General features: G+C 43.1%; 7 protein-coding genes across 7 annotated transcripts in view; 3 read left to right on the forward strand and 4 right to left on the reverse strand.

Moving 5' to 3' along the window:
* The window catches only part of LOC126563470 (acireductone dioxygenase), a 568,562-nt gene that overhangs the window by 36,669 nt on the left and 507,857 nt on the right, over nt 1-24,036 (forward strand). The window lies entirely within an intron of this gene.
* On the forward strand, nt 426-2,232 carry LOC126562322 (SH3 domain-containing protein Dlish). The gene is made up of 3 exons (XM_050218784.1): nt 426-477; nt 664-1,727; nt 2,068-2,232. Exons 1-3 carry the CDS (start codon nt 429-431, stop codon nt 2,230-2,232), a joined length of 1,278 nt encoding a protein of 425 aa, XP_050074741.1. The 5' UTR covers nt 426-428.
* LOC126562774 (28S ribosomal protein S15, mitochondrial) lies at nt 2,694-3,678 on the reverse strand. The gene is made up of 3 exons (XM_050219356.1): nt 3,327-3,678; nt 3,065-3,260; nt 2,694-2,994 (listed from the first exon to the last, which is right to left on the reverse strand). Exons 1-3 carry the CDS (start codon nt 3,676-3,678, stop codon nt 2,700-2,702), a joined length of 843 nt encoding a protein of 280 aa, XP_050075313.1. The 3' UTR covers nt 2,694-2,699.
* On the forward strand, nt 6,720-9,107 carry LOC126561116 (keratin, type I cytoskeletal 9-like). The gene is made up of 3 exons (XM_050217061.1): nt 6,720-6,813; nt 8,481-8,576; nt 8,803-9,107. The coding sequence occupies exons 1-3, from the start codon at nt 6,720-6,722 to the stop codon at nt 9,105-9,107; spliced, it is 495 nt and encodes a 164-aa protein (XP_050073018.1).
* LOC126563689 (uncharacterized) lies at nt 9,077-23,177 on the reverse strand. Its single transcript, XM_050220333.1, has 5 exons — nt 23,105-23,177; nt 21,449-21,614; nt 20,770-20,962; nt 20,556-20,699; nt 9,077-9,088 (listed from the first exon to the last, which is right to left on the reverse strand). The coding sequence occupies exons 1-4, from the start codon at nt 23,175-23,177 to the stop codon at nt 20,556-20,558; spliced, it is 576 nt and encodes a 191-aa protein (XP_050076290.1). The 3' UTR covers nt 9,077-9,088.
* On the reverse strand, nt 10,468-11,684 carry LOC126562963 (uncharacterized). The gene is made up of 4 exons (XM_050219570.1): nt 11,594-11,684; nt 11,418-11,492; nt 10,628-11,113; nt 10,468-10,553 (listed from the first exon to the last, which is right to left on the reverse strand). Exons 1-4 carry the CDS (start codon nt 11,682-11,684, stop codon nt 10,468-10,470), a joined length of 738 nt encoding a protein of 245 aa, XP_050075527.1.
* On the reverse strand, nt 15,812-16,877 carry LOC126562778 (uncharacterized). The gene is made up of 3 exons (XM_050219361.1): nt 16,780-16,877; nt 16,507-16,692; nt 15,812-16,398 (listed from the first exon to the last, which is right to left on the reverse strand). The coding sequence occupies exons 1-3, from the start codon at nt 16,862-16,864 to the stop codon at nt 15,812-15,814; spliced, it is 858 nt and encodes a 285-aa protein (XP_050075318.1). The 5' UTR covers nt 16,865-16,877.

The raw sequence follows: 24,036 nt of genomic DNA on the forward strand, positions 1-24,036 counted from the left end.
TGTTTCCGGTGTTCGCTGGAGAACATCGCACGCACACTGGGTGGAAAATGTGTTGCCATACGGCCAAAAAATCAAAAGCGCAAAACATCCATCACACACAACTTTTATGTTGCATACAACTGATCGTACCAATTATAATGGAATAAGAAAATAAGAAAACAAAACCTGTATACGTTCCCTGTGACGTTTTGATCCGTACGCCTTCCCATAAAAATAACATTCCATTGAGCCCGTGGTAATCACAGTCGAAAAGCTAGTGGTAGCCAAATTATTCTCACTTGTTGGTGTTTTCGAACGAAAGACAAAACGCACGGCTTCCAAAAAGAATGATCCATAATCCGGAATAGTGTTCGGGTTCGTTGCATCGAGACGTGTCGCCACAGGTGTATCGCTTTGGTGGTCCTCGGAGATTCCGAGAAGTCCGCATAATGGCATTCCTCTGTCCCGTACGCATACGTCGTGGGAAAAAGAAGAAACGTAAGTATGTTTTGAGCTGTGGAGGTGATCTGTCCCCACCCTTAGGGCGAGCAGATGAATTGTCCCTGGAAAGCGCATTCCCTAAGCCAGGTGAACGGGATTTTTTCGGTGATCGTATCTGATTTAATTGCTTCGTGTGTGTGTGTGTGTGTGTGTGTCTGTGTTCTAAATTTCTCTTACGCACAGCGATCGGAAGCGATATCGATAAGGATCTATCGAGCAGCTTAGGGTTGAACCATGGTATGGGCCGTATTACCGGATCGGCCAGCATCGAAACACTCGTGCGGGTCGGAATCGAGAAGGAGCATGGACTCAGCCCGGACAGCAAGATGGTTGTGCTGCACGATTTTACACCCTGCGTGGACGACGAGCTTGAAGTGAAACGGGGCCAAATAGTGAACATACTTTATCGTGAAAATGATTGGGTGTACGTGATCGGGCAGGACACACGGCAGGAGGGTTTCATACCGCACTCGTACTGTGCCCCGTTCAACACGCAGCTGGCCGATCTTGCCATCAAGAAGAAGCTACCACGCGATATTGCCACCATGGGTGCACCGGGCAGCGGTGGAGGTGGTGGTGGGGGAGGTGGAGGAGGACCAGGTGGTGCGACAGGTGTTGGCCTAGTGGTGGGTGGTGGGCTAGGGAATGGTGTTGGACTAACGGCGGCCGATTTAACCGATGGAATGCCGGATATAAGTATGGACGTGCTGGACGACAGTACAGGACCGGGATTGCTAACGAACGCGCTGAAACACTCGCAGGCGAGTCTCAGCTCGGAGCCCGATTTCTTGCCCTTTGCCAAGGACCCGAGCGGTCGGTACATTGTGCTGTACACGTTTATTGCCCGCGACGAGAACGATGTGTCGGTTGAGCGGGGCGAATTTGTGACCGTGCTGAACCGGGAGGATCCGGAATGGTTTTGGATTGTGCGGAGCGACGGGCAGGAGGGTTTCATACCGTCCGGGTTCGTTTATCCGGCTGAAAACATATTACAGGGCCATGCAGGGAAACAGCAGCAGCAGCAACAGCAGCAGGGCGGTGTAAATAGTATGGGATCGATCGGTAACGACATGAACAGTCTGCAGGCGATGAATGGTGGAGGAATGTCCGTTGGTGGACAACATCAGCAGCAGCAACAGCAACAGGCACAACATCAGCAGCAGTCGCAGCACCAGCAACAACCCGGTATCGGATCAGATGATCTACGGTACCACGGCACGGAGTTGGTCATGCTGTACGATTATAAGGTTGGTATAATGTTACATCCCCTATTGATAAAATTGCTTTAAGCTTTATTTCAACGACCACCTACCCGGGTGTGTTATGCTTTTTTTCAATAACATTTAATATAAAGGACCTATCGACTTGAAACTTTTGTAATGCTTAGAAAAACATTTTTTCTATCATATAGAGAAAAAGCCCAAATTTTTGTAATTTTTTGAAATATAATTTGAAGTAAGTTTTCAATTTTTACCCCTGTTTTCGTATATTAGGACATATATTATGTACTGGCCTTAATGGTCAGATTTTGCCAATAGAGACGTTTAAAAATAACATCCTAATTCACTTTCTTTTCACTATCGTCAGGCACAAGCACCGGATGATTTAAGCGTGCGGAGAGGCGACTGGATTTATGCGGACCTCAACAACCAAACCGTCGACGGATGGCTTTGGGCTTACGCACCGAAAACCCGCAAATATGGTTTCATTCCCAAAGCATACGCCCGTCCGCCTGCCATGACGAGTCTGTAGAAGTCCTGTCGTCGTCGTCGTCCCATTTTCATCCCCCTCCTATATATTGAGTAGCTTTTAAATTATTTACATAAACCAGCAACAGTGGCCTGTAGGTGTAAGGTTCGGCTGGCCTTCGTTCGATGTGTCAGCCTCTTTCTTCCATGTGGGTATGAATAATTGCTATTATCCACTAATAGATAAGGGTTTCTTTTAGTTCCAGTTCCATTCGTCCCATCTCTCTCTTCCTATCTGTACCAGATGCATAAAAAAAGTCCCTTTAGCGATGCGATTATCTTTAGGATATATTGTAAACCTTTTTAAAATGTTTTTTCTGTGTGTGTTTTTATATCATGCGCAGCTCTAGCTCAAGTCTAATAACTTTATTCGTATTAATGTATTTTTTATACAATAAAATGAACGTAAAATGGAAATGGGGAAACACCATTCCCACTCTTCACTCAACCCGTCCCTTGCTCGTTTGTGGTTTATGATTCTTCCGAAGCTTTCAAGCTTTCCGCCATCGCTGTTCGCTTTTGCTTTAGTTGCTCGTACTGCTTTCGGACGGTTTGAATTTCTTCCTTCGTAACGGTGACCGGTACCTGACAATCGGTCTGCTCCTTGCGGATAAATTCCAGCGTTTGCAGCTTCTTTTCCAGGAACTCTAGCTGCTGCGATTCGAGCTGCTTGCGGTACTCTTCCAGCCGCGTTTCTTTGATCTGATCGCAGTGGATGTTTGTCAGCTTGCGCAACGAATCCTTACGGGTGATCCAATGGAAATGCCTGTATTCGGTATTGACAACTTGTTAACTAACGTCTGCATACAGAGCGCCACTCCCTTTTTTGTACTCACGTTGGGTAAGGTTTGTAGACAAGGTCTAGCTTCTCCAGTACGTACTCGAACCGACGATAATCCCAGCGGCGCAAATAGCGAAGGAAGCGCTTCCGTTTATCGATCAGCTCCTTCAGCTGGACCTTCACCACCGACTGGCGCGGGAACTTTTCCATGTAGTCTTGCAGGCTGCGTATTCTTGCCGTCATGAGACCCACTGAAAGGACAGGGTAAAATAGTATGAAACTATCGAACTTTCTAAAGGCACACTACAAAAACGCACATTTCGCCTCCATAGAACCATAGTCGAGATCATGCCGGTACACTCGCCGGACCATATCTTCCTTAAAGTTTTCCACCATCTCGCGGCGCCGATTATGCTCCAGCGTAAACAGATTCCGCACGTGCTCGTTTGCCGTTTCCAGCTCTTTTGATTCACGGTAATCCTTCATCAACTCGTTGCCGGCAAACTGAGGTAGGGCCTGCAGATCACCGGACTTTTGTGGCTTGTAGCATGGTATCTTCTCCGGTCGGACCCATTTGATTTTTAGATCCGATTTCAGTGCGTACGTTCGGATTGCGATTTGTTTAATGGAGGGTACTGTGAGGGTTTTAAGTTTTGCCAGCGCGTTCATGGTAGTTGGTAAATTTCTTGACTATTATTGTTACGAAAGAACACACCGCCGTGCACGACGAGTTTGAGAAGGATTTTGCTTTATTTTTCTCTCTGTTTACGTTTTGTATGTCACTGGAACAGGGCGAAATGGGACTGTGGGTTGCGTGTGGTACAGTAGGATTTTGACAATTAAATATAATTAAGCCAAAACTTACTTATATTAGAAACAAGGAAATTATTTAAAAAATATGTTGTAACATTTAATTTACTAAATAATTGCAAATTCATTGAAATTGACTTGATTTGCAAAGTAAAAATAAAATCAAAACGTAACTAGTGCTGCCATCTATGCGTCAGCATCAGGACTATAGATAATGTGTAGGGATCTCCCATGATTCGAAGCTCATTTTTGAACCAACCGTTAACGTAATACGAATTAGAATCTATCCTCCTTCTTTTACTATATTCTCCTTTTAAATGGATTTACCCACCATAAATACTTTGGTGATTTGGTTATGGAATTTCAAGTTTCTTCTGCTTCTATCCTTGTGGAGGGTTTAAAAAGATTTTGAAGGTTAGGTCGTCAGGTGCCATTCTAACGACCTTCTGCGATCATTGTGAACTCATCACTGTATTCTTCGTTATCCTTTTATGCATGGAATGTCATCAGTTTTGGATAGAATGCTTCAATCAGATATGTATTTGAGTGCTGTGATTGTAAATGTTCAAAGGTTCAAGTTCCAATCAAAACTGCTCCGATTGATGGCTCGATGAGATAAGTTGAGCAGACAAGTTCTAATACATGAATATAAAAACAATACTATCTTCAACAATTACTTAAACTATTGAATTTGCAATGCATTTATTATGATAGTATTGAATGTACCTTGAGAAGATCTATGTGTGATCTTACATGCCAAGATAAACGATCAAATGTTGACTTTCTGTTGCGGATGTTCTTGAAATGATAGGGGTTACGGATTTCCCGTAGTTGATATCAAACTTGAGAGGCAAAATTGTTTAAAGAACAATTTAAAGCAGCTGTGATATGATATCAAACTACGTAAGCAGATGAGTCATAATAGTGCTACTAGAACTATGAAAGTGCCAACGATAACAACTACAAAAACATACAGAATGGAATGTAGAGTCTATGTCTGTACATCCGGGAAACGATCATTCCATCATTTGTTGTGGATGTTGTGCGAAAAGAAAAGATCAAAACAGGTTTTTTGGTAGACTTATTTTTAGCTGAAAAACTATCAAAAAAGCTTAACCACTGTAATAAGAACAGAGATAAGGTATCGAAAGGAAGAGAGAATGAGATGAAAGAAGAATAAGAAGTTATAAAGATTTCAAGCAAATCCAATTCGCTACGCATTGATTATGCTTCATCAAGTGTTTTATTGCTTAGTTTTGATGTGATGCGTACAAAACCGAACAAACAATTTTTTCTGCTATGCTTCTTAAGGGAAAAAATAATACTTCTACTCTATATGAAATTATAACTCAAGCAGGAAGTAACAATCCCATTCTGAAAGAATAAGTTCAAACCACCCAAGATGATCAAGATTATCAAGAAAGAAGAAATGAAATGGAAAGTAAGTAAAAAGCAAAAGGGTAACAACATGGCAGCAAAGCATGACCTAGAAATATCGTATGTTTTATGCCCTTCCATCCATCCGTCCAGTCCTTATAATTATGCTCCACATATTCGAATCCCTTCACTGGATTTCCTTCAGTCGCCTTCCAACGGGTCACAACGCAGGTATTACCGAGGATATCACTACCTCTATCTCGAGAGTACGTCCGTAAACAAAACGAAATAGAACAAGTCGGATTGTGTTGGAAGTAATCGCGTGGTCCTTACCGGCACTACTACTGCCATCGTGAAACCTTTCACGTAAGCACAATGTCACGAGCGGATGGTTGTTGGTCCGGATAGGAAGTTTGATTGATCTGCTCCGAAGTAGTAGACCTTGTACTTTAGCCATGTGACTATTAGCACTTTTTTGGAAGCACTAAGGCATGGTTCGCCGACTTGTGGCAAAGGATTTTGTTACATTTGTAAGTGAAGACAACAGACAACAGAGATGTTGAGCGGCTGCAAGCGAAGGTCAAGATCGTTATTTTCTCTTTGTATACCCATTATGGGTAAGTTATAATAAAAGTAGTTGTTCGGTGGGAAAAAACGTAGATTATCTGATTGATGTTTTTTTTTGCTTTTACTTTAACGATTTCCGTGTTCCTGAACGTTCTTCACACCAGCGACAACTGTAAAAGTGTAATGACGCAGAGAAGATCACCTTCTTAAGCAGCATCTCTCCTTCTCTATCTCAGCTTAAGACAGCAACCGAAACAGTTAGGCTCCACCCGTCTTCGACCAACAGTCATCTTTCACAACACGACACGTTCGTCTGCTACGCTCCGCATCCACACCACCGGTCAACGACCAGCCAGCCAAGAAACGGCGCTTCTCAAGGATGCTGCTATGCTCTTCCTGCCCGCGATGAGAAAACTTTGTCCGCATGAAAGTGAAAAAAACCAAACCAAAAAAAAAAAACACATGTTGGGCGTAAAACTTGAACTTGAACGTAGAAACATAACCATACAGGCCCCCTGATACATTCGAGACGTGTCTTGTTCGGGCGACATCTTCTCACGCCGACAAAAAAAAAAAGGCTACAGCGTGACTCAATCACCTTGCACTGATCGCAGGTGATCGTGTAATATCGTCCAAAGCCGGCCGGGCAACAAAACATAGCCCCCACCTCATCCACATCCACATCCTTTCCTCCTTAGTGCTTGAGAAGAAGAATTCGTGGTTTGAGTTGTTTGTTTTCGTCGCAGGAAAAACCCTATGGCCGAACACGGTTCCGCGGTTCAGACACTACCGGAGGAGGGATGCTGTACAATCAGCAGCGCAGCATAAAAACCATTATTTGACTATCGATTTAAAGCAGTTGTACGGACGCTAGCGAACGGAACGCATACACATCGGATCGTATACTTCGTTCGAGCAACGTTTAGTGTTGATTGTGAAATTGTCGCTATAGCAGGATGAAACTGTTTGTGGCATTGTTTGCCCTGTTGGCGGTCGCCCTTGCTGCACCGGTGGCACAGTTTGGCTTCGGATATCCCGGTCTGGGAGGAGGTATTATAGCGCTTTTTGAGGCGTTAGCCGCTTCAGAGAGCTACAGAGCAGTGTGAACAAGTGTTGTAGTGTAGCGCTGGTTTTAGTAATAAGGGACGCAGTAGCGTGGCTTTTAATAAGAGAAGCAATAACAGTGTGAAAGCTATCATCCCAAACTAATAATAGTTTTAAGTTGTTTCGTACAAGTAGTGTTTGAGTGAATTTTAAGTGTACTATTTCTATTTCCTTTTTTTTTCTTTACTTGATCGGTGATCTCTGCTGCTTACTTCGAATCGTGCTGTATCTACTCCTATTATCGATACTCTTAAACATGGATAAAATGGTGAAACGTGTGTGTGTGCCAAATATTTTTTTCAATTTCCTTCAAAAGCCAAAGCTTATCGAAAAGGTAGCAAAATTGTCTAAAAAGTCGTTCTTCCATTGTTTTTAAAACTTAAAAAATTATTTCATCTCTCTCCTAAACTACGTTGGTGTAACTGAACCAACGCATTCGGTGCGTTGTGCTGCACCACCGTCCCTGAAACATTCGGTTTATGATTGTCGACCCTTTCGTCGTTTCTTCAAACGATCGTGTTACTCAATATGTGACAAATGAAATCGATACAACCTGTCCGCTGCCGCCTAATTTAACCTTCCTGCTGCACATTGCACACACAAACGCGCTTGAATATTTAATATGCACACAACACAAACACAACCCTACAAAACAGCACTACGGAGAGGTATGATAGTGTTCCAACATTGAATTTAAATCTCGCTAAACCTTTTACTAAGCACACGTGGTACGATCGATTTGGATGATTTTTATTTCCTGTTTTGCTCATGTAGAAGATGTTTAAGTTAAGAATTTAATTTAAACAACAAACTACTTAAGCAAGTCCTACGATCTCTTTCTTCTCTCGGTTGTGTTAATATTTGCTCATCTTCTTCAAATACATGTTTTATTAATTCTGTATACATCCCGTGAAGATGGAATCTCATGAGTTGAATAAATTCCTACCTAAAAATCCCCCAAATTCTTGTAAAACTCACACCACACCATCTTGTGTGAGAAGAAGTCGGTAAATAAATATAGAATCCATTTGTATGGTGCTGCTACCGATGGCGATCCGTGGAGATGCTGCCAAGCCTCTACGGCGTAAACGCGTTTGATTGAGTTGTTCCAGTCCTCATCTTGACATCTTTAGTGGCGATTCTGTTTGCGATTCCATCGACGGATCGGGTTTTGCAAATAAAGATATGAGGATGATGGTGACCCGTCCGTGAGAAGGTCGTTATTTGAGATAACGGAAATGTTTTAATTTGTTTGGTCTTTTTGTTACAATGGGGATTTACAACACAAATTTATTAATACTTCTTCAATATTTGGAGAAATATTTAACTTTTTTTTATAGTTAAGTGTGTGTATTTCAAATTAATTATTGTAATATTAGTGTGTTGATTCTAGCGAAATCGAAATGAAGCTAGAAAACGCCTAAAGTTATGCAAAAGGATGTTTTCTTCTCCTAGGCACTAAGCAAATACAAACTTGATTTGCATACCTTTAGGCTCTGATGCTGTGATCGTACTGCGTACTAACATTCTTTCCGCTACTCATCTTCCCAATTCCCTATCCATCCTCACCAGTAGAGTTTGTTGCTAATGTAGATGGTTTACGGTTCTTCTAGGCTTTTTTCCAGTAGCGGTTCCGGTACCGGTAGCGGTAGCACCGGTAGCGGTAGCACCGGTGGGTGTACTAGCCCCAGTTGGATACGTAGCGCCAGGTAATGGGTTTCGGGTCGTCGTACCTTCTCCAAGTATCAATACCGTGTGACGGGACTCTTGATTTATTCAATTATTTATACACCTGGAAAGACTCGTTATTAATCATCGCATTTTTGTCGCACCTTTTTCGTTTCAATTCTTTGCAAATATTGTCTACGACGCAATCGAACATTTGGCACGAAAAAGGATTCTATCCTCGACCGCGCTTCCATCGACCGTATCCAGGACCCCATTACGGCGGACACTACGGTGGAGGACCCGTAGGAGGGGGCGGTTTCTCCGGCAGCCAGGCCAACGCACAGTCCGCTTCGTTCAACATTGGGCTCGGTGGAATTTCGGGCTCGTTCAGTAACTCGAACGCTAACTCGTTCGGCGGTGGCCCTGGAGGTGGTTTCGGAGGCTCAGGCTCGCAAGCATCGGCACAGTCCAGCTCGTTCGGCGGTGGATTGGGAGGATTCGGAGGTTCAGCGTCCAGCGCACAAGCGTCTGCTAACTCGTTCGGTGGAGGTGGCGGTGGTTTGTTCCCGTAAGTATCTGGACAAGTCGATGGGATGGAAACTCGTACGACAAGGTTAACATAATTCATCATCACCATTTCCATAAATATTCCTTTTTTTAGATTCTACTAAATCGGAAACCACGCCTTTGAGACTGTAAATATAAGGTGCCGGTGATTGGGCCTGCTTAGGCGACAAAATAAAAATGACAAAACGACCCATTTACACTACTACCACCACACACACAACTGTACCGCCAACGGGAAGGCCGTTGGACGGTTTTGTTACGCTGAATCCATCTTTGTGTTGTAAGCTATTTTTATTTTTATTTATGAATAAAAAAGGAAAAAACCATTTATGTTAAAAAAACTTTAAATATGTTTCTAAACTTGTTCGTGTTCGTGAGTTTCACAAAACAGGTCGATGTTGTGGTTTGCCCTTCGAGTATAGGCCATGCCGGTTTGTTACTCGAATCAAAAGGCTTCAACGCAATGCAGCAGCGGGCTAGGAAACGAACCTTTTACGACATTACAATGATTTTTGTTTTGTCTTGCTTGAAGTTGAAATTCCAATAGCTACAACGTTTTGTGAAGAAGGATCATTGACCATTCCAATGCCAGTTAATGCGATGTGACCTTCCTCTTTTGTGTGTGGCGATTATGTTTTGGGTAGTAGTGAAAGTGTTGACACTCCTACCCAGAGTCAAATGAAGCACCTGAATTCATCAAATGTATTTTTTTGTTCGCTTCATATTGATTTTGTAAATAATTTCGTACAGCTTTTAGTTAAGATTTGAATGGTGTGTATTACAAAAAATATTATTCAATTCGCAAGAATCGATTGTAGAAAATGTGTTAACTGATTCAGGTATAAAAAAAATACTACTTAAAAACATATTTCTTATTTGTGTCTTTGGATGTAATAAAAAATCTGCCCTTGTGCTCATAAGATTCAAAAGACTTCAACGCCTGCACTATGTGTAACAAGTGACGAACCTAAAAAATGTAATTTCCTTTCCGAAATATTTTGAACCGAATAACTTTCTACACTTCATTTGAATTTGCCATGAAATATCAGCGAATCATCTCATTCAAGGCTTTGATAATTGATTGCAAGATGATCTATCCCTGATCTCTAGTGACACCAAGTTCACACCTAGAAAGAAGGTCACGTTTGTCGCATGTGCGTGCGTTCGTGCCAATTGGTTTCAAGAAGCTAAATTAAAACTATCAACAAACCAAAAACAAGAGAGAGAGAGAGAATCACATTTTGAATGCTTATGATCGTTGGATGTATATAAATCGAAAGAAAGAAGTATAAATCTTTGGTGATTTTAATAAAGAATATAATTTAATTTTTCGTTTAATCAACGTCTTACTTTTTGTGGTGATCATCAACCAAAAAGTCCTAAACCTACGCTTCCCAGTCCGAAACCACTCGTGAGACTGCGGAACCCGTCCGAAAGACTACCGAGCAGACCTGAAAGGATTTGCAAGATTATTTTCATGAAAGTCACAGCTATAAGAGCCAGTCTATCGTGTATATGAACGTACTTGAGCTTGAGGATGGTCGAGAGGACATTCCAAACGGCATGCTGTAATAATTGGGCTGCGCGTAGGGTGAGAAAGACTGGTAGGGAGACGGTTGTGGTTGGTACGGTTGTGGTTGGTATGGCTGCGGTTGGTACGGCTGCGGTTGGTACGGCTGCGGTTGGTACGGCTGCGGTTGGTACGGCTGCGGTTGGTATTGCTGTGGTTGAACGTACTGTTGCGGCTGGTAGATGCGTGTCTGGATTTGTGGTTGTGAAGCTACCATTTGTTGCTGGTACACCATCAGTGCCTGCTGGTATTGGGCCAGCTCACGTTCGTACTGTGATTGTTGTTGCTGTGGCTGAACAGTAACCGATTGCACTCGTTGAGGAGTGAACTGTTGCGCTGGCTGAGATTGATTTATCATTACTACTCTGGGGCTGGACTGCACTTGTTGCTGTCGTTGGTAGTTAGCAAAATTCGCACTCGATGTTGTCCTAGCGTTAGAAGCTGCATGGAAATGTTGTTTAAACAATGAGCATGTAAAGGTACCCTTTAAGATCACTTTAGTTGAAAACGCCTATATGTATGCAATCACGTGTTAAGCGAGCGTCTGCTGTGGGATGTTTAACATTCAGTTTGCTAGTTTTCGATCTATTTTATTTTTTTAAAGGAAAATGTTCGCACAATTTCACCAATATTTTAATCTCACAATGTTTTCAATTCACCATTTAATAATCTCAGCTAATCAAACAAGCCCTAAGCACTGGATCACTGTACGTATTAGTAAAAATATATTTACCACCACACTTACCAGCATCGCTGTTGATTTCCACTGTACCAACCCGGCCGGACGATAGTTCACCCACAACATATTTGGAATTTCGGCCTCCAGCATAAAGACAACATTAAAACAACATTAAAATACAAACAAAAAACTCCAATCACTAAACGCTTTGCTGCGCTCGAACGACGTCACGCGTCATTTACCTTGCTGTTGTGGCGCACAATCGCTACTACCGAACAGTAAACTGGCCACTAGCCCTACCACGAGCAATCCAACGCTGGTCAGCAGCTTCATAACGTGTGCTACACGATCCCAGCGTCTGGAGCGACGGCACGCTACTAACACTTATTGAGCTATGTTCGCACCAAAATTCTACGGACTTTGGTAGAAAACTTTGTTAAAGAAACTTAGTTGCAAGTAGCAAACCGGTTTCCACCGCGCAATTTGGTTGGTGGATCGTCGGTTTGGTGATGAACCATGGTGTGCGGATTGGCAAAAAATTTACATCTTTCCGAAATCTAGTTCATGGTTAGCTAAACGGAAAGGATCATAGCTGGCTGGAGAATGGGTCCTAATACAGCTACAGTTTCAGTGGTCATATAGCTGTGGAGGTGTGTGTTTGGAATGAGTAAAAAAATTGTGATGAAAAACTTGCCCAGACACCTCTAGTGCGTTACCGTTAATATTGAAACTTGGTTTTATTTTTAAATAAGTTTTTACCCAATTCGTCACTGATTCCGCGATGCGCTATCAGAAGCCAACCGGACAGAAAACCTGTCGAGCTACCCCAATGTTTAAGCCACACTAACCGACCCACTTTGATAAGCAAATTGACTTAGCATCGACCAAAGCGTTTGAATATTTCGAAAACGGGTTCTTAGAGTAGCGGATCGAGACATCTTTCAAGTATTCAAAAGCTCGTATAAAGAGAGATTAAATCCTTTATTTCACTATCGTTCGAAAAACACCGAGAATGAGGAAGTCACTTTAACAACAAACGAACTTTGTTTGCAAGTTGCAAGGAACTAAAAATAGCATCGAATTATGGGATTCGATCACCAGATTCATGAATAAAAGCGCGGGAATGGGAAACGAATATGTCACGTCACAGACCAATTTGTAAAATGAATCAGTGATTCGTATCGGATTTGGAGGGATCCATTCCTAGTTAGATCCGGAGCGCTAACTCAAAGGCATTTGAAGTGAAAAGACGAATGCTGTGAACGTAAAACAATGGTAGAATCAGGTAATCAGGCAATCCGTGTTCAGTAAGTCATCTCATAAAATTTAACAGTTAGCCAGACTATCACCAATTTTCATTGAACGATCGAATGCGCGCCATTTTACATGATTCTATTTATTGTTTCCAAACAAAAGTTTAATATAAACAATTTGCCTTCTGCCAGTGCATACCACCATATTCTGTCAAGTTACTACTCTAATGATCGTAAGCCACGATCAGGGGAAAAGACCTATTCGGCCCTAGACAATGCACCGCAGGCACATCCTGTACAACCTCTATCACTGCCGTTTTGTGCGCTGCTTTGGAATTCTTATCAACTTCACCAGCCGTTGTTTCCGGAATCTTTGTGGCGGCGGGATCTTCTTTGGGCGCCGCTTGTTCTGCACTGCTAAGAGTTGTTGCTGAGATGAGGAGCCTATTAATGGATCCTGTTGAGGAGCACCATTCCCATATGCTTGCCCACGTACTGGTTGGTTTCTGATGGGGCGTTGCTGATCAGCTAAAGCGGCAGCAACAGGGACTCGTCGTCGACGTTCCTGTTCGCGTCTTTTCTTCTGCAGATACGATTTTCTTTCCTGTTCGACTGCTCGGCTAAGGAATGCTTGTTGCTCCGCTTGCTCACGAAGCCTATCATCCTGCGGGGTTTGTAGCTCATTGGTGGTGATTACCTGCGGTTGTGAAGCGTGCTGTACTAACAGTTGTTGCTGAACCTGGTTCTCTATGAGTCGCTGGTGGTGCAGATTTATTTGCTGTTGTAGTTGCATCTGCTCTTGTTGTAGTAGTTGGTGTTGCTGTAATAGTTGTTGTTGGTATTTTTGTTGCTGTTGCAGTTGTTGTTGTAGCAGTAGTTGTTGTTGCTGCTGTTGCTGCTGCAGGAATCTTTGCTGTTGAACTTGATTTGCTCCACCTGCAAGCTGATTGTTTCCTGTTTGGTGCAGTATCTGTTGACCGAACTGTGGCTGTTGGCGTCGCTGACGTTCACTTTTGGGATACACTGCGCGAGTGATTACAATAGGTCGCCCTTTTCTTATCCCATTTGGATGAACTGAGAAAATTGGGAATGAAAATACAATCGATGTAATCACCAATGTAATCATAAACTTCCACCAGTAATGATGCACACTCACCAACATTACGATTGTTCGATCTATTTGGCGCAGGAATTATGTGTGCTTCTCCTACACCAATCCGCGATTCCGCTGTAGTTTTTTTTGGCGAAAAATTAAGCGAAAAAACAATAAATTTATTGGTCTTTTAACGTTTGAAATAGCACGAAAAAATCACCATTTTCTCGTCCGTTACAGTGAATCCCACTAAGCACGGCACTGATTACACCCAAACACCAAAACACTTTTATTCGCCTAAAGTACATGGCACAGCACGATCAAATCGATCCCAATCAACCTGATAGTCACCCAAAGAAAGTTCGCTCTAGACTAAATCACTTCAGCAGGAAACGCTTCACTTTCTATGCACGTTCCGGACGATCACAGAAAACATTCGAAAAGATCAGTGATGATACCGCCCCGGTTATCATCATCTGCAATACAAAACCCGAACCGGTTCAGCTATGCAAAATTGAGGGACCTCCTGCAGGAAGTTTGCAACATTACTGTGTGCTGCTGGGATCACACGTTTGTCTATTTTGATAAAAAAGGATTAACATATCGAGAGTGAGATTTGACCTTTTTTGCTTTTTGGCACAGCATACGCACATCAAAATTTAATTAATTCGTGAAAGTTTACTATTCGTGTTGTGTAAAATGCTAATAATTGTTTGAGGGTAGGGCCTGTTTACATAATATTTGTGGTTGCCTGGTGGCTTAATGCTGTACCACTGCTATTGTTGCTTGTAACAGATCAAGGAACTTCTACCAAGAAGATGAGCGAAAAATCTTTAACTAAACTTAGCTCGGCTCTTCGCTCACTGCCGTACCGGAAGTGTGGGAGGGAATTTTACAAGTTATTGACTAATTTAAAAAAAAAATATTCTTGATGGTTCTGCATAATTCAAACGCAACAATCTCAAGATACCATAAATGATGATGAGTGTTAAAAAGATGCTGCCATAAAAGCACACAAAATATTCTCAAGCGTTCATTCACGACACAGCTAATCAAACAGGTGCTTTCTCTCGTGAATGAGGAGGTACGAAATAAATTTGCATACTATATTAATGTTAGCGTAGTTCAGTATCGTAAATTGAAGAATTCCTTTTCATTTCGCTTTGTGCACAGTGATGTGTGATGTATACATTATTCGAAGGCATGCCTTTAAAATTTTGTGTATTTTTTTATTGTAAGATTGAACATAATTTTTCATATGGTACGTTGGGAAGCGTCAGAGTCAGGGAGTATGGTTGATTGATTTTATTAATAAAATATAAAAAGTGTTAGCATTTTTAATAATCATCTTCTTTTTCCTCTTTGGCACTACCAACTTGTGAATTCTTGAACTTGGACTTGGATATTCAGTGCTGCGTATGATCCCTTTCTTAGGGCTCTATCGGCTGACAACAACACTTACCACCTTTTCGACTATAATGTTTCTCTGCCGCGTTTCTGTGTTTGTCTTCGTGAACCTTTCTTCCTTTCCTAATAATCCTTTTCGTACGTTCTACCTGCTCTTCCCATTAGTTATGTAAGAATATCTTTGTGTTAAGCCTTATTGGCGGAGAATTTATTGAAATAAACAAAATAAAAGAATGATGAAACGTCTTGAACGGGTTTCCATATCCAATGCCGTCGTATGAAGACTGAAACTCTCTGACTGACTGACCTCCTCTGCCAACGAATCACCAAACAGTAATGGATAATACGAATCAATTTCTGACCGGTGGGTTCTATGAGATCGATTAGAGATTTCGGCCCAAACTCCTTACCGATATCTTGGGAAACTGCTGTGCACTGACAAGCCCCCGTTGGCCGCTGGCCGGCTAAATTTTTGATTTCTTATACTACGAACTTTCATTGAAAACATTCTGTTATTTTCATTAAATAAAATTCCTAAAGCATTCCTTGTTTATTAAGTAAAAACACACACATTTATTGAACCAGTCACATGCACGCGTTCGTGCTTATCGCTCATCCAGCGACAAACAACGAACAGCTAGGAATAAATTAAACCAACACTCTCAGCCACACATACTTCCGCTGGTTTCGACAGGCGTTATGTAGTCTCAATATTTGATCGTTCGTAGTTTGGCCGGACGGTTGTTACGTTGCTGCTGCTGCTGCTGTTGCTGCAAAACCACAGCCCGTCGACGTTCCTCAGGTACCGATGCGGGACTACCGTAAGCCGTAGCGTGACTGGTAGCCGATCCACCCTTACCCGTGCTGTAACTGTTAGCAATTGCAATGGCCCCACCGTTAGTGCTTCCGAACGTTACCGGAAACATAGGACCTGTAGATCCACCGCTCGGACGACTGCCACTGCCACGACGGGTACCAAAGCTAACCTCCTCATCTTCCTGCTCCTCTTCAGCGGATCCAGAATCCAGCTGAACGGTAACCTTCTTCTTATTTTTATCCGTCACCGTGGTTGGAGCTAGCGGTACACTAGCCGGAATGTCCTCCAGCGGCTCCTCATTCTCATTCAGTGGAAAATCTAGCTCACTGCCAACGCTCGCTTCCTGGTCCAACTGTCCAGCACCGTCATCAGCGAATGGGATTTCGTTTTCTGGCACCGCTTCCGCTGGGTATGCGTCGGCAAACGATTGTACCGAGGGATAGGCAGCGATGGCCGGATCTGCGGGTCGGCAGTCAGCTGTTAATGGACAAGATCGGACAAGACGAACATCTAGCATCCATCCGTGCACACTCGGCCACACTTGGTTGCGAAATGATGATGATCCATACATTTACGATAACTTACCCTTGAGAATTTGTGTCCCGGTGGCAATGTTGTCTCCTGAGGCGAACGCTGCCACACCACTCGTTGCCGAACGACGATGATAGTTACGGAGCCGTTGGTTCTGGAACACTGCATGCTGATACATGGCACTCTGCTGCAGTTGCGGGTAAGTCATCATGGGGTACGCATTTCGGTAGTACATGAACGCTGCAGAGTGTATCGTGTAAGTACGAACGAAGAATTAAGGCAAATGTCAACGAAAAAAAAGCTTTCTGTTACAAAAGCAGCACGCACCATTCTGTGGGTAAGGATATGGGTAGGCTACACTAAGCCCAACCGCACAGCACGCCAACGCCAACACTACGATCGTACGAGACATTGCGCCTAAATGTATGCACTAAGAATTCACACGGCTGGTTTCACTGTAAGCGCCACTACTTATTCTCGTATTAGTGTTTATTCTATCGTATCGTTCGATGGGCAACGGTGTCGTCAACTGGCGTGGCAAATCTCTGGCGTGGCCACCGAACCTGATCTCCCAGCAACGACTGATAACCATCATGGTCGGGATCAACGCCTTTTATACGCGGCCCGGTATGGATTGGCCGGAGTCGTTCTTTAGCTGATCTCGTTGGTATGCAGCACATGGGTATGGTATTATTGACTTGCACGTTCCCTTCGCTCACTTGCCACGAGTAGTCTTTTCCGTTCCTTTCTTCTGCACGCAAGACATCAGTCTGTTGTGCGTCTTCATTTCGTATGGATGGCTATTGATTTTATTAGATTTTAGAATAAATTTTAAACACGAACCTGATGTTGTAATGACACTGTTGCGGGGGAAGAAGGACAGTACTAGAACTGGCGGGTGGAGAAGAATGATCTTGATGGTGCAGATTCGACTGGGGAAGACACATTGCAGCCACAAAGCTTCTTGGTTTCATAGAAGGAAATCAAACACAGGAACGACTGCTGCAATTTTTTGCATCAAACTGCTAAATTTCCTGCTCAGGAACACACTTCTAGTTCTGTCTTTCTTCCCCCGAAAAGTCTAAAAAATTTATGAAAACCTTCATTGTGCATGAATGTCTCGTCGTCTAACCTCGATATCGATATGGCGAGTATATTTCGCTGAATTCGATCGCACATCAACCAATTTGGACAAGCGAAATGGATGTCAATCATTTCGTGACATCTGTCGCTCGGACCATCTGTCCTGGATGGAACAGAACCGTGATTCTAGGATCGATTGTTTGAACAGGGACGACGATCAGCGCCCAATAGAACGAACGGATCGATTCCGGATGCGCATTCCACCACCAAAACGGGGCATTGTATGATAATTTTTTTTCGGCTAACATTTGTTTCTTACATATCATAGAGAGAGGAGACAGATGAGGAGCGCTGGCTAAAATTATCACGTGCGACTGCTGGGTGCCCACTTGCCGGGAGCTGTCAACGTTTAACTTAATTGCTTCATTGAAATAAGATTCATGATGTGACGGTAATAAAACATAAATAAAAAGCGTAAATTATACGCTTAACGCTCCCGGAGCTTGCACACCCGCAGAAGAAGTCCGTGTCGATGGTCGACCCACAACACAGATGAACTCCGTGTGGAAGACGAAAGTCTCTGCTAGGGTGCCCGGAACGAATGGTAAACCGTTGGTAAACACTCCTGATGCGAAAAATCGTAAAACTTTTTACAACAATTTATGCGATTTTATTACACTTCACTCACTCTCCATTGCCGTAGTCATGTGTGACCTAAGCTCAGCTACCGGGGAGGAGGAAACTGCTAGCACGATCAAACGTTGCCGCACAACAACTGGGGAAGGTGTAGAATACAGAACAGGCGTGCCGTACTGTTGGATAGGCGCGTTTTGATACGTTTTTGATCGAGTGACAGTTGTGTAAAAAAAAAAAGATCATTGATGTATGGAAAAGGATGTTTCAATTTACTGGAGTGTATCATGGGAAAAAGTGCTCAAACTTGATCATAAACCTGTAGTTTTATGTCAGCTCGTCGGCTCTTTGCATTTTGAACAGGAAGCAAAGTGTCCGGACGTGTGCGATTTCTTGTGATTATGTACAGTTAGAAGATCTCTGTCTCTATGATGAAGCGATTTTATGGCTGAATGATGGTTTAAAGACCTTTGAACTATTATGCACAGATAAAATAATAGAGAACAGAACGTTCATACATAAACTTTTAAAAAATAATCCTTGTACAAACCTAAATCAGTTTTCTCAACGGCTCACCACAGTCTTAAGTTAAGTAAAAATACTTTTTTATTACCATAATGAAGAATGAATTATTTATGTAAAATAACAAAAAAATCTTTAAAATTAAGCTTAAAAGCTCATCACAAAAATTAAAATTGCCTAATAAATTAATCAAGCGAAACTACTCACCACATTCTGGTATCTTCGACGCCTGAAGGTATGCAATACATAAATTTTATTTGTAAAATGGGTCTATAAGTTTTAAAAATGTTATATTGATCCCTGGTATCAGTGATGTTAATTATATTGATTGCATTCCATTGAGCTGAAGACACAAAATATGATTGTCATTCCGTTTATTGGTAAATTTTCATCCGCTTTTAATTACTTTTATGCACAATCTTTTGAACATATTTATCTTGCATTTTGTTCAAAAAGTCCTTTATTTTGGTTTGTATTGTCTGCACGAGTAATTTGGACAATAATAGAAAATATATATTCCAAAACGTTTATTTACATATATTGTGCTGCTTGCCAGTAATTTTTTCTGACATTTTACTCATCCCAAAGTTCACGGTACCGACAGAGGAAACAGCTTCAAAATTAGATCAAACAACTGTAGCAAATCATCTTTTGAAAGCATGGACCATAAAGCAAAGCCCAATTTAGAACGTGCGAACAAGCTGCAAATTCGGCACATGTGCGCCCGTGTAGTCACTTTGTATGTATCACGTCAACCGATCGCGATCGCAACCCCGATGCATGTTCGCACATAGGCACATCATGGGATTGGTGTTTTTTTTGGGAGGTTTGTAGTTAGTTTTAGAGCACTCCTTGCTTCTTTTGTCGGGAAGAGCGTAAAAGAGTTTAAAATCTTTCAAACTCCACGGGAAGCCTGTCTGCCCGTCTGGACAGTATGCGATAATTCTAGATCTTCATCCGGGAGCTAATCGTATAATGCATATTTTCATACCATGTCAGGCAGTGAATTGACGACAAAAAATGGCCTACTGATTGATGAATGTCAACGAATAAATTATGCTGTGACTGAGACCAAGTCTAAGGCAATGGCAGGCAAACACCTTGCCCAACTTGTGATCGTGACGATGAATCACTGTGGCCATGAATCACGCAAGGGAGTTACGCTCACCTTGACGTACAGTCCTTCGGCCCTAGCCGACGTCACTGGGACCGATTCTTTCCCGATTATTTATTCCCGTACGCGCGACACCATTTCGCAGAACACCGAGATCGACAAAGTCTAAACGTAAACGGGTTTGATACATAAAATTCTCAATGACCAGCCAGAACGACGGGGAATAAGGAAAGCTACCACAATGGTGACGCGACGGGAAGCCGGGAGTGTCGTTCGATTATGCAAATGCGAGCAGCCAAGCATCTGCCAGCTGGTCCCGATTGTTGAGAAAACGTCAATCGGCGCACTAGGCGTAAGTCCGGCTTGCAGAAAACGGCACTAGAATAATAATTCCGTGCGCCATGCGAACCTTCAGTACACACAAGCCAACTTTTATTTCTGGAGGAGCAAAAAAAAGCCAAACCAAGGAACGTACGGGGTGTCTGTCTTCCGTAAATGTACCTTTTCTTTGCACACCATTACCATGAATGGCACCGCCAGAAGAGGGAGGGAGTCTTAATGAGCAGACAATTGCATCTTATATGATAAAAAAAGCCATTTAACTCCTAAATAGGTCGAGCTTGAATACGGGACACTTAACTACAAAATGGTACAGAAACGTTTTATTTCGGTTTGGGGCATTCCCACTCGAATGCCCCACGGAGGCTACTTATTTCTATCAAAGTCATTGCCGGACGAGTGTGGAGACGCATTACTTCTTGGAGAAGCTGATGGAGCTGCCCTGCGATACGCTTGGCTGTCCGTTGGCAACGGAAAATCCTCCACTGTACGATAGGTTGATGTCCCGATCGCCTGGAAGCTTATAGCTCTGGCTACCGGACTGTCCAGCAGAGCCCTGAGAAGACAAACGAATGGTTGTTAGCGATAGGGACCTTCAAGCATTGCCCTCCCCAAAATCCCCTTACCGAAAATCCACCGGGACCGGCCTGGAAACCTTGCGAAGCTGAGTTGGCGGCGGATGCACCGAAACCACCACCCGGGCCCTGGTTGTAGAACGATTGGGCACCAGCATTAGCGGCACTGGCACCGAATCCTTGCGGTCCAAACTGTTGGTTGAAGGCGTTAGCGTTAGCGTTCGAGCTCGAAGCACCGAATCCTCTGCGGATCAAATAAACAGATAAATGAGGTGTTACATACATTAGTGTCGTTTCAACCGTGTCGCGTCCGGTGATGATCGTTAATCTGGAGGTGTATCTTGTGCAGGCACACACTTAAGTGTAAGGCTAGTGGATAGCACGTGGTACGTGGATCGCATTTTTTTGGCTGTATCTTCCAGATTTCGGATTTGGTTGAGTGTTCGCTACAGTGCTTAGCGCAGCGCTGTCGATGTTAGACAAGGTGTGATAAGCAATTTTATTTAAATATATTTTAATATCTTGTGGACGTGTGGTCCAATCCTTTGTGCGCAAAGTTTGAAGACAACATTTTGGCAAGTACTGTACCGAACATCAGCACCATCCCATCGCATCTAAACGATCGTTAAGATAGCGTACGAGATCGGACTGCAGAGTACAACACGACACACGCTCAAGGTCAAGCTCAAGAAGGCGCTTTGTTGTGATAACAAAAAGGAAAGGAACTCACCCGAATTGACGTTTTTGGCGCACGAGCAACGCTTCCGGTGCTGGCACGAGAAGATCTAGCACGCTGCGCACGTTGCGTCGTACGGCCGGGTTCGCTTTTCGCACATGGAGGGACGACTCGACCAGGACCTCGTACCCATTACCGGCCCGATCACGAACGGCAGCATCTGGAAGGTGAGAAGGCGGTTGAGTACATTGGCAAATTTAAAACAAAAAAAAAAACAATTTTTAAGGCTTTGGGTTAATAAGACTTGTCGACTGATATGGTAATGATGGTACAGGTTCATGTTAACAGATGTGTCTTCTGCCGAATGGCAACCGATTATGACATCTAGCCGGACATGTGAGGAAGCTGGTTTTGTTTGCCTTTGTGTTTTAAGTCTGCTTGATGATGGTTTTGTTTGTTTTGTCTTAAAATTGCTGCATTTTTGTCTGCTGCGCACAAAGTCGTCTCCAATTCGACCCAAGTTGTTTGTTTCTCTCTCAAAGAAATTAATTTAATTTTTGCAGTCCCATCAACATAAAACCGTTGACCATTTCGCCGAAGTACGACACGCAGCTAGCAGCAGAAAACCAGTTCCCAAAAAACACTGTTGCTTAAGACGCACCGTTTTGCTTATTTACTCTTGTGTCCCGGGTTGAGTGAAATATAAAACCTGCCCGACACAATATACGCCCAATTTGTGAATAGCCCGACAGCAAGCTAGCTTTGTTTTTCGCCACTCGCCAGCAAACCCGGCACAAACCAGTATTTCCGGTTTGTTAGGTCATTCGAGTCGTTTTAAGCCCCGGACGTTTCGATCGTGTCCGAAAATGTATATACCTTCTGCCTAACTGCTACAGCAAACGATGCGGACTAGACGGTTTGGGCACGGGACAAAAAGGAAAGGTCACGACTAATGAAGTGACCTTAGCGATGAGTTTTGTTTGGATTCGGTTTTGGTATAAATAATCAACAGATTGAAGGCTGCAGGTCTCAAGGAGATGGACGTAGAACCCTGACGGTTTGACGGATTGTTTTTGTGTGATTTTATTATTTTTTGAAAGAGTTCAGGTAAGGACATGAGGTGGATTAGAATACATAGGGCATTTGTAAGATTTTTTGAAGAATTTGTATCAAAAATGAGTCTACGATGTGCTACGGTTATCAGTAATAAATTGTCGTATTTGTTTCGATGTAATAAATTTCCAATAACCTCGACGAAAGATCAAATTTTTGGCGACATATCGATTAATAGCGATTGGCGTACATTAAAAATATATGCTTCAATATTCTGGAGGCTTTTAAATAATGTTTCCGACATTAAAAAAAAACTCCATCGTGCCTTGTAAGATCCGTAAATTAATTATCCAAACGATTTGTTCCGATATTTGACTAAACACGACAAGACCTGAAATCAAATCCCATCATCCAAAAGGAGAAGATTTTTTCAAACTAACATAACTCATATAAAATGACAAACTTCCGTCCAGATGAACTAAAAGACTTTGCGACAAAAAATTCACGTCTAAATCTCCTATTCACTCAAACCACTCCAGAATAACCTACACTGCCTCGAATGCTTGTCTTCTTCGCACAAACATTAGCATCCTCTTGCTTATAGCACACTATCAACAAAGCGATTCCACAGTTTGTCCTCCCTATAAGTCCACCTACCTCGTCCATCGTTCTGACCCAAGGTGCCGATAACCAGCGCCGCAAGTACGATCACTCCAGCAAATCGGTTCATTCTCACTTTATGTCGCACAGCCCCAAAAGAACACTACCGGTCACACGAAACGTTCGCAACACTCTGATCAGCAGGTCGGGCTCATTTGCGTATCCGAGCCGCTCGAAGATGCTGTGCTGCTCCCGGACCGTCTTCGGATCTCGTTCGCCATTATGTCGCTCGCATGTTCGTCCGGTCTCCGGAAGGTCGGTACGCTAATGTTGACCACCGCTCTGCACAACGGGCACACACTGTGCATTGGTTTGGCTTGTTTGTTTGTTTACTTTGGGCTTGAGATCGTCACCGAAGAGGATCAACTGATAATGGGGCGAGGCGATCGTCAGCGATACGATCAGTAAGAGCAGGGAGGGGGGAACTTTTAAAGTCGGGTTTTCCCCCCTTCTTGGGTGGATTACGGGCAAGAGACATATTTGTAGGTATGACGTTCCCGTAGAGCCGGATCCCCAGAGACTGGATCCCATAAATCGGGGACACTAATACGCACGATCTGATTTTGATTCGCTCGCACATATTTCTCAGCAAGAAAGTTGCCAAGCTGGTCAACAGAACGTGTTAATCGGAGAGACGAGAGGGAGCTTCTCCAGTACATCCATTTTGGGTACATTCCCGTAGCATTGGTAAAATTATCACCAAACATGACAACAATATAAAAGTACGCATTCACTGGTAGAGGTTCAAGCCGGCAATTCCAGCTTCTAGGTGTCTGTGAGCCCTTCACGATCGTTACTGATTCGAGCAGTCTGAGACTGCACGCGGATTCGAGCAGTAGGCCATCGACGGCGTTTCAATGCTGCAGTTCATCAGACACAAAGATCGTATCGCACTAGACGCACTGCCCGAAGTATGGGGAATTCCCTTG

The sequence above is a fragment of the Anopheles maculipalpis genome, chromosome 3RL (genome assembly GCF_943734695.1).
Source record: "Anopheles maculipalpis chromosome 3RL, idAnoMacuDA_375_x, whole genome shotgun sequence".
Taxonomy (NCBI): domain Eukaryota; kingdom Metazoa; phylum Arthropoda; class Insecta; order Diptera; family Culicidae; genus Anopheles; species Anopheles maculipalpis.

Excerpts from the sequence above, each read along its gene's own strand:
- LOC126562322 (XM_050218784.1), top strand. The coding sequence starts at position 429 with ATGGCATTCCTCTGTCCCGTACGCATACGTCGTGGGAAAAAGAAGAAA. Across the intron at positions 478-663 it reads TCGTGGGAAAAAGAAGAAAC|CGATCGGAAGCGATATCGAT; the intron begins GTAAGTATGTTT and ends TCTTACGCACAG. Across the intron at positions 1,728-2,067 it reads TCATGCTGTACGATTATAAG|GCACAAGCACCGGATGATTT; the intron begins GTTGGTATAATG and ends CACTATCGTCAG.
- LOC126562774 (XM_050219356.1), bottom strand. The coding sequence starts at position 3,678 with ATGAACGCGCTGGCAAAACTTAAAACCCTCACAGTACCCTCCATTAAA. Across the intron at positions 3,261-3,326 it reads TGGTTCTATGGAGGCGAAAT|TGGGTCTCATGACGGCAAGA; the intron begins GTGCGTTTTTGT and ends CTGTCCTTTCAG. Across the intron at positions 2,995-3,064 it reads GTCTACAAACCTTACCCAAC|GCATTTCCATTGGATCACCC; the intron begins GTGAGTACAAAA and ends TACCGAATACAG.
- LOC126561116 (XM_050217061.1), top strand. The coding sequence starts at position 6,720 with ATGAAACTGTTTGTGGCATTGTTTGCCCTGTTGGCGGTCGCCCTTGCT. Across the intron at positions 6,814-8,480 it reads ATATCCCGGTCTGGGAGGAG|GCTTTTTTCCAGTAGCGGTT; the intron begins GTATTATAGCGC and ends CGGTTCTTCTAG. Across the intron at positions 8,577-8,802 it reads AGTTGGATACGTAGCGCCAG|GACCCCATTACGGCGGACAC; the intron begins GTAATGGGTTTC and ends GACCGTATCCAG.
- LOC126562963 (XM_050219570.1), bottom strand. The coding sequence starts at position 11,684 with ATGAAGCTGCTGACCAGCGTTGGATTGCTCGTGGTAGGGCTAGTGGCC. Across the intron at positions 11,493-11,593 it reads TTGTGCGCCACAACAGCAAG|GCCGAAATTCCAAATATGTT; the intron begins GTAAATGACGCG and ends TTTATGCTGGAG. Across the intron at positions 11,114-11,417 it reads GGAAATCAACAGCGATGCTG|CTTCTAACGCTAGGACAACA; the intron begins GTAAGTGTGGTG and ends ATTTCCATGCAG.
- LOC126562778 (XM_050219361.1), bottom strand. The coding sequence starts at position 16,864 with ATGTCTCGTACGATCGTAGTGTTGGCGTTGGCGTGCTGTGCGGTTGGG. Across the intron at positions 16,693-16,779 it reads ATATCCTTACCCACAGAATG|CGTTCATGTACTACCGAAAT; the intron begins GTGCGTGCTGCT and ends TACACTCTGCAG. Across the intron at positions 16,399-16,506 it reads CGGGACACAAATTCTCAAGG|CTGACTGCCGACCCGCAGAT; the intron begins GTAAGTTATCGT and ends GTCCATTAACAG.
- LOC126563689 (XM_050220333.1), bottom strand. The coding sequence starts at position 23,177 with ATGAACCGATTTGCTGGAGTGATCGTACTTGCGGCGCTGGTTATCGGC. Across the intron at positions 21,615-23,104 it reads GGGTCAGAACGATGGACGAG|ATGCTGCCGTTCGTGATCGG; the intron begins GTAGGTGGACTT and ends CTCACCTTCCAG. Across the intron at positions 20,963-21,448 it reads CGCCAAAAACGTCAATTCGG|AGGATTCGGTGCTTCGAGCT; the intron begins GTGAGTTCCTTT and ends TTTGATCCGCAG.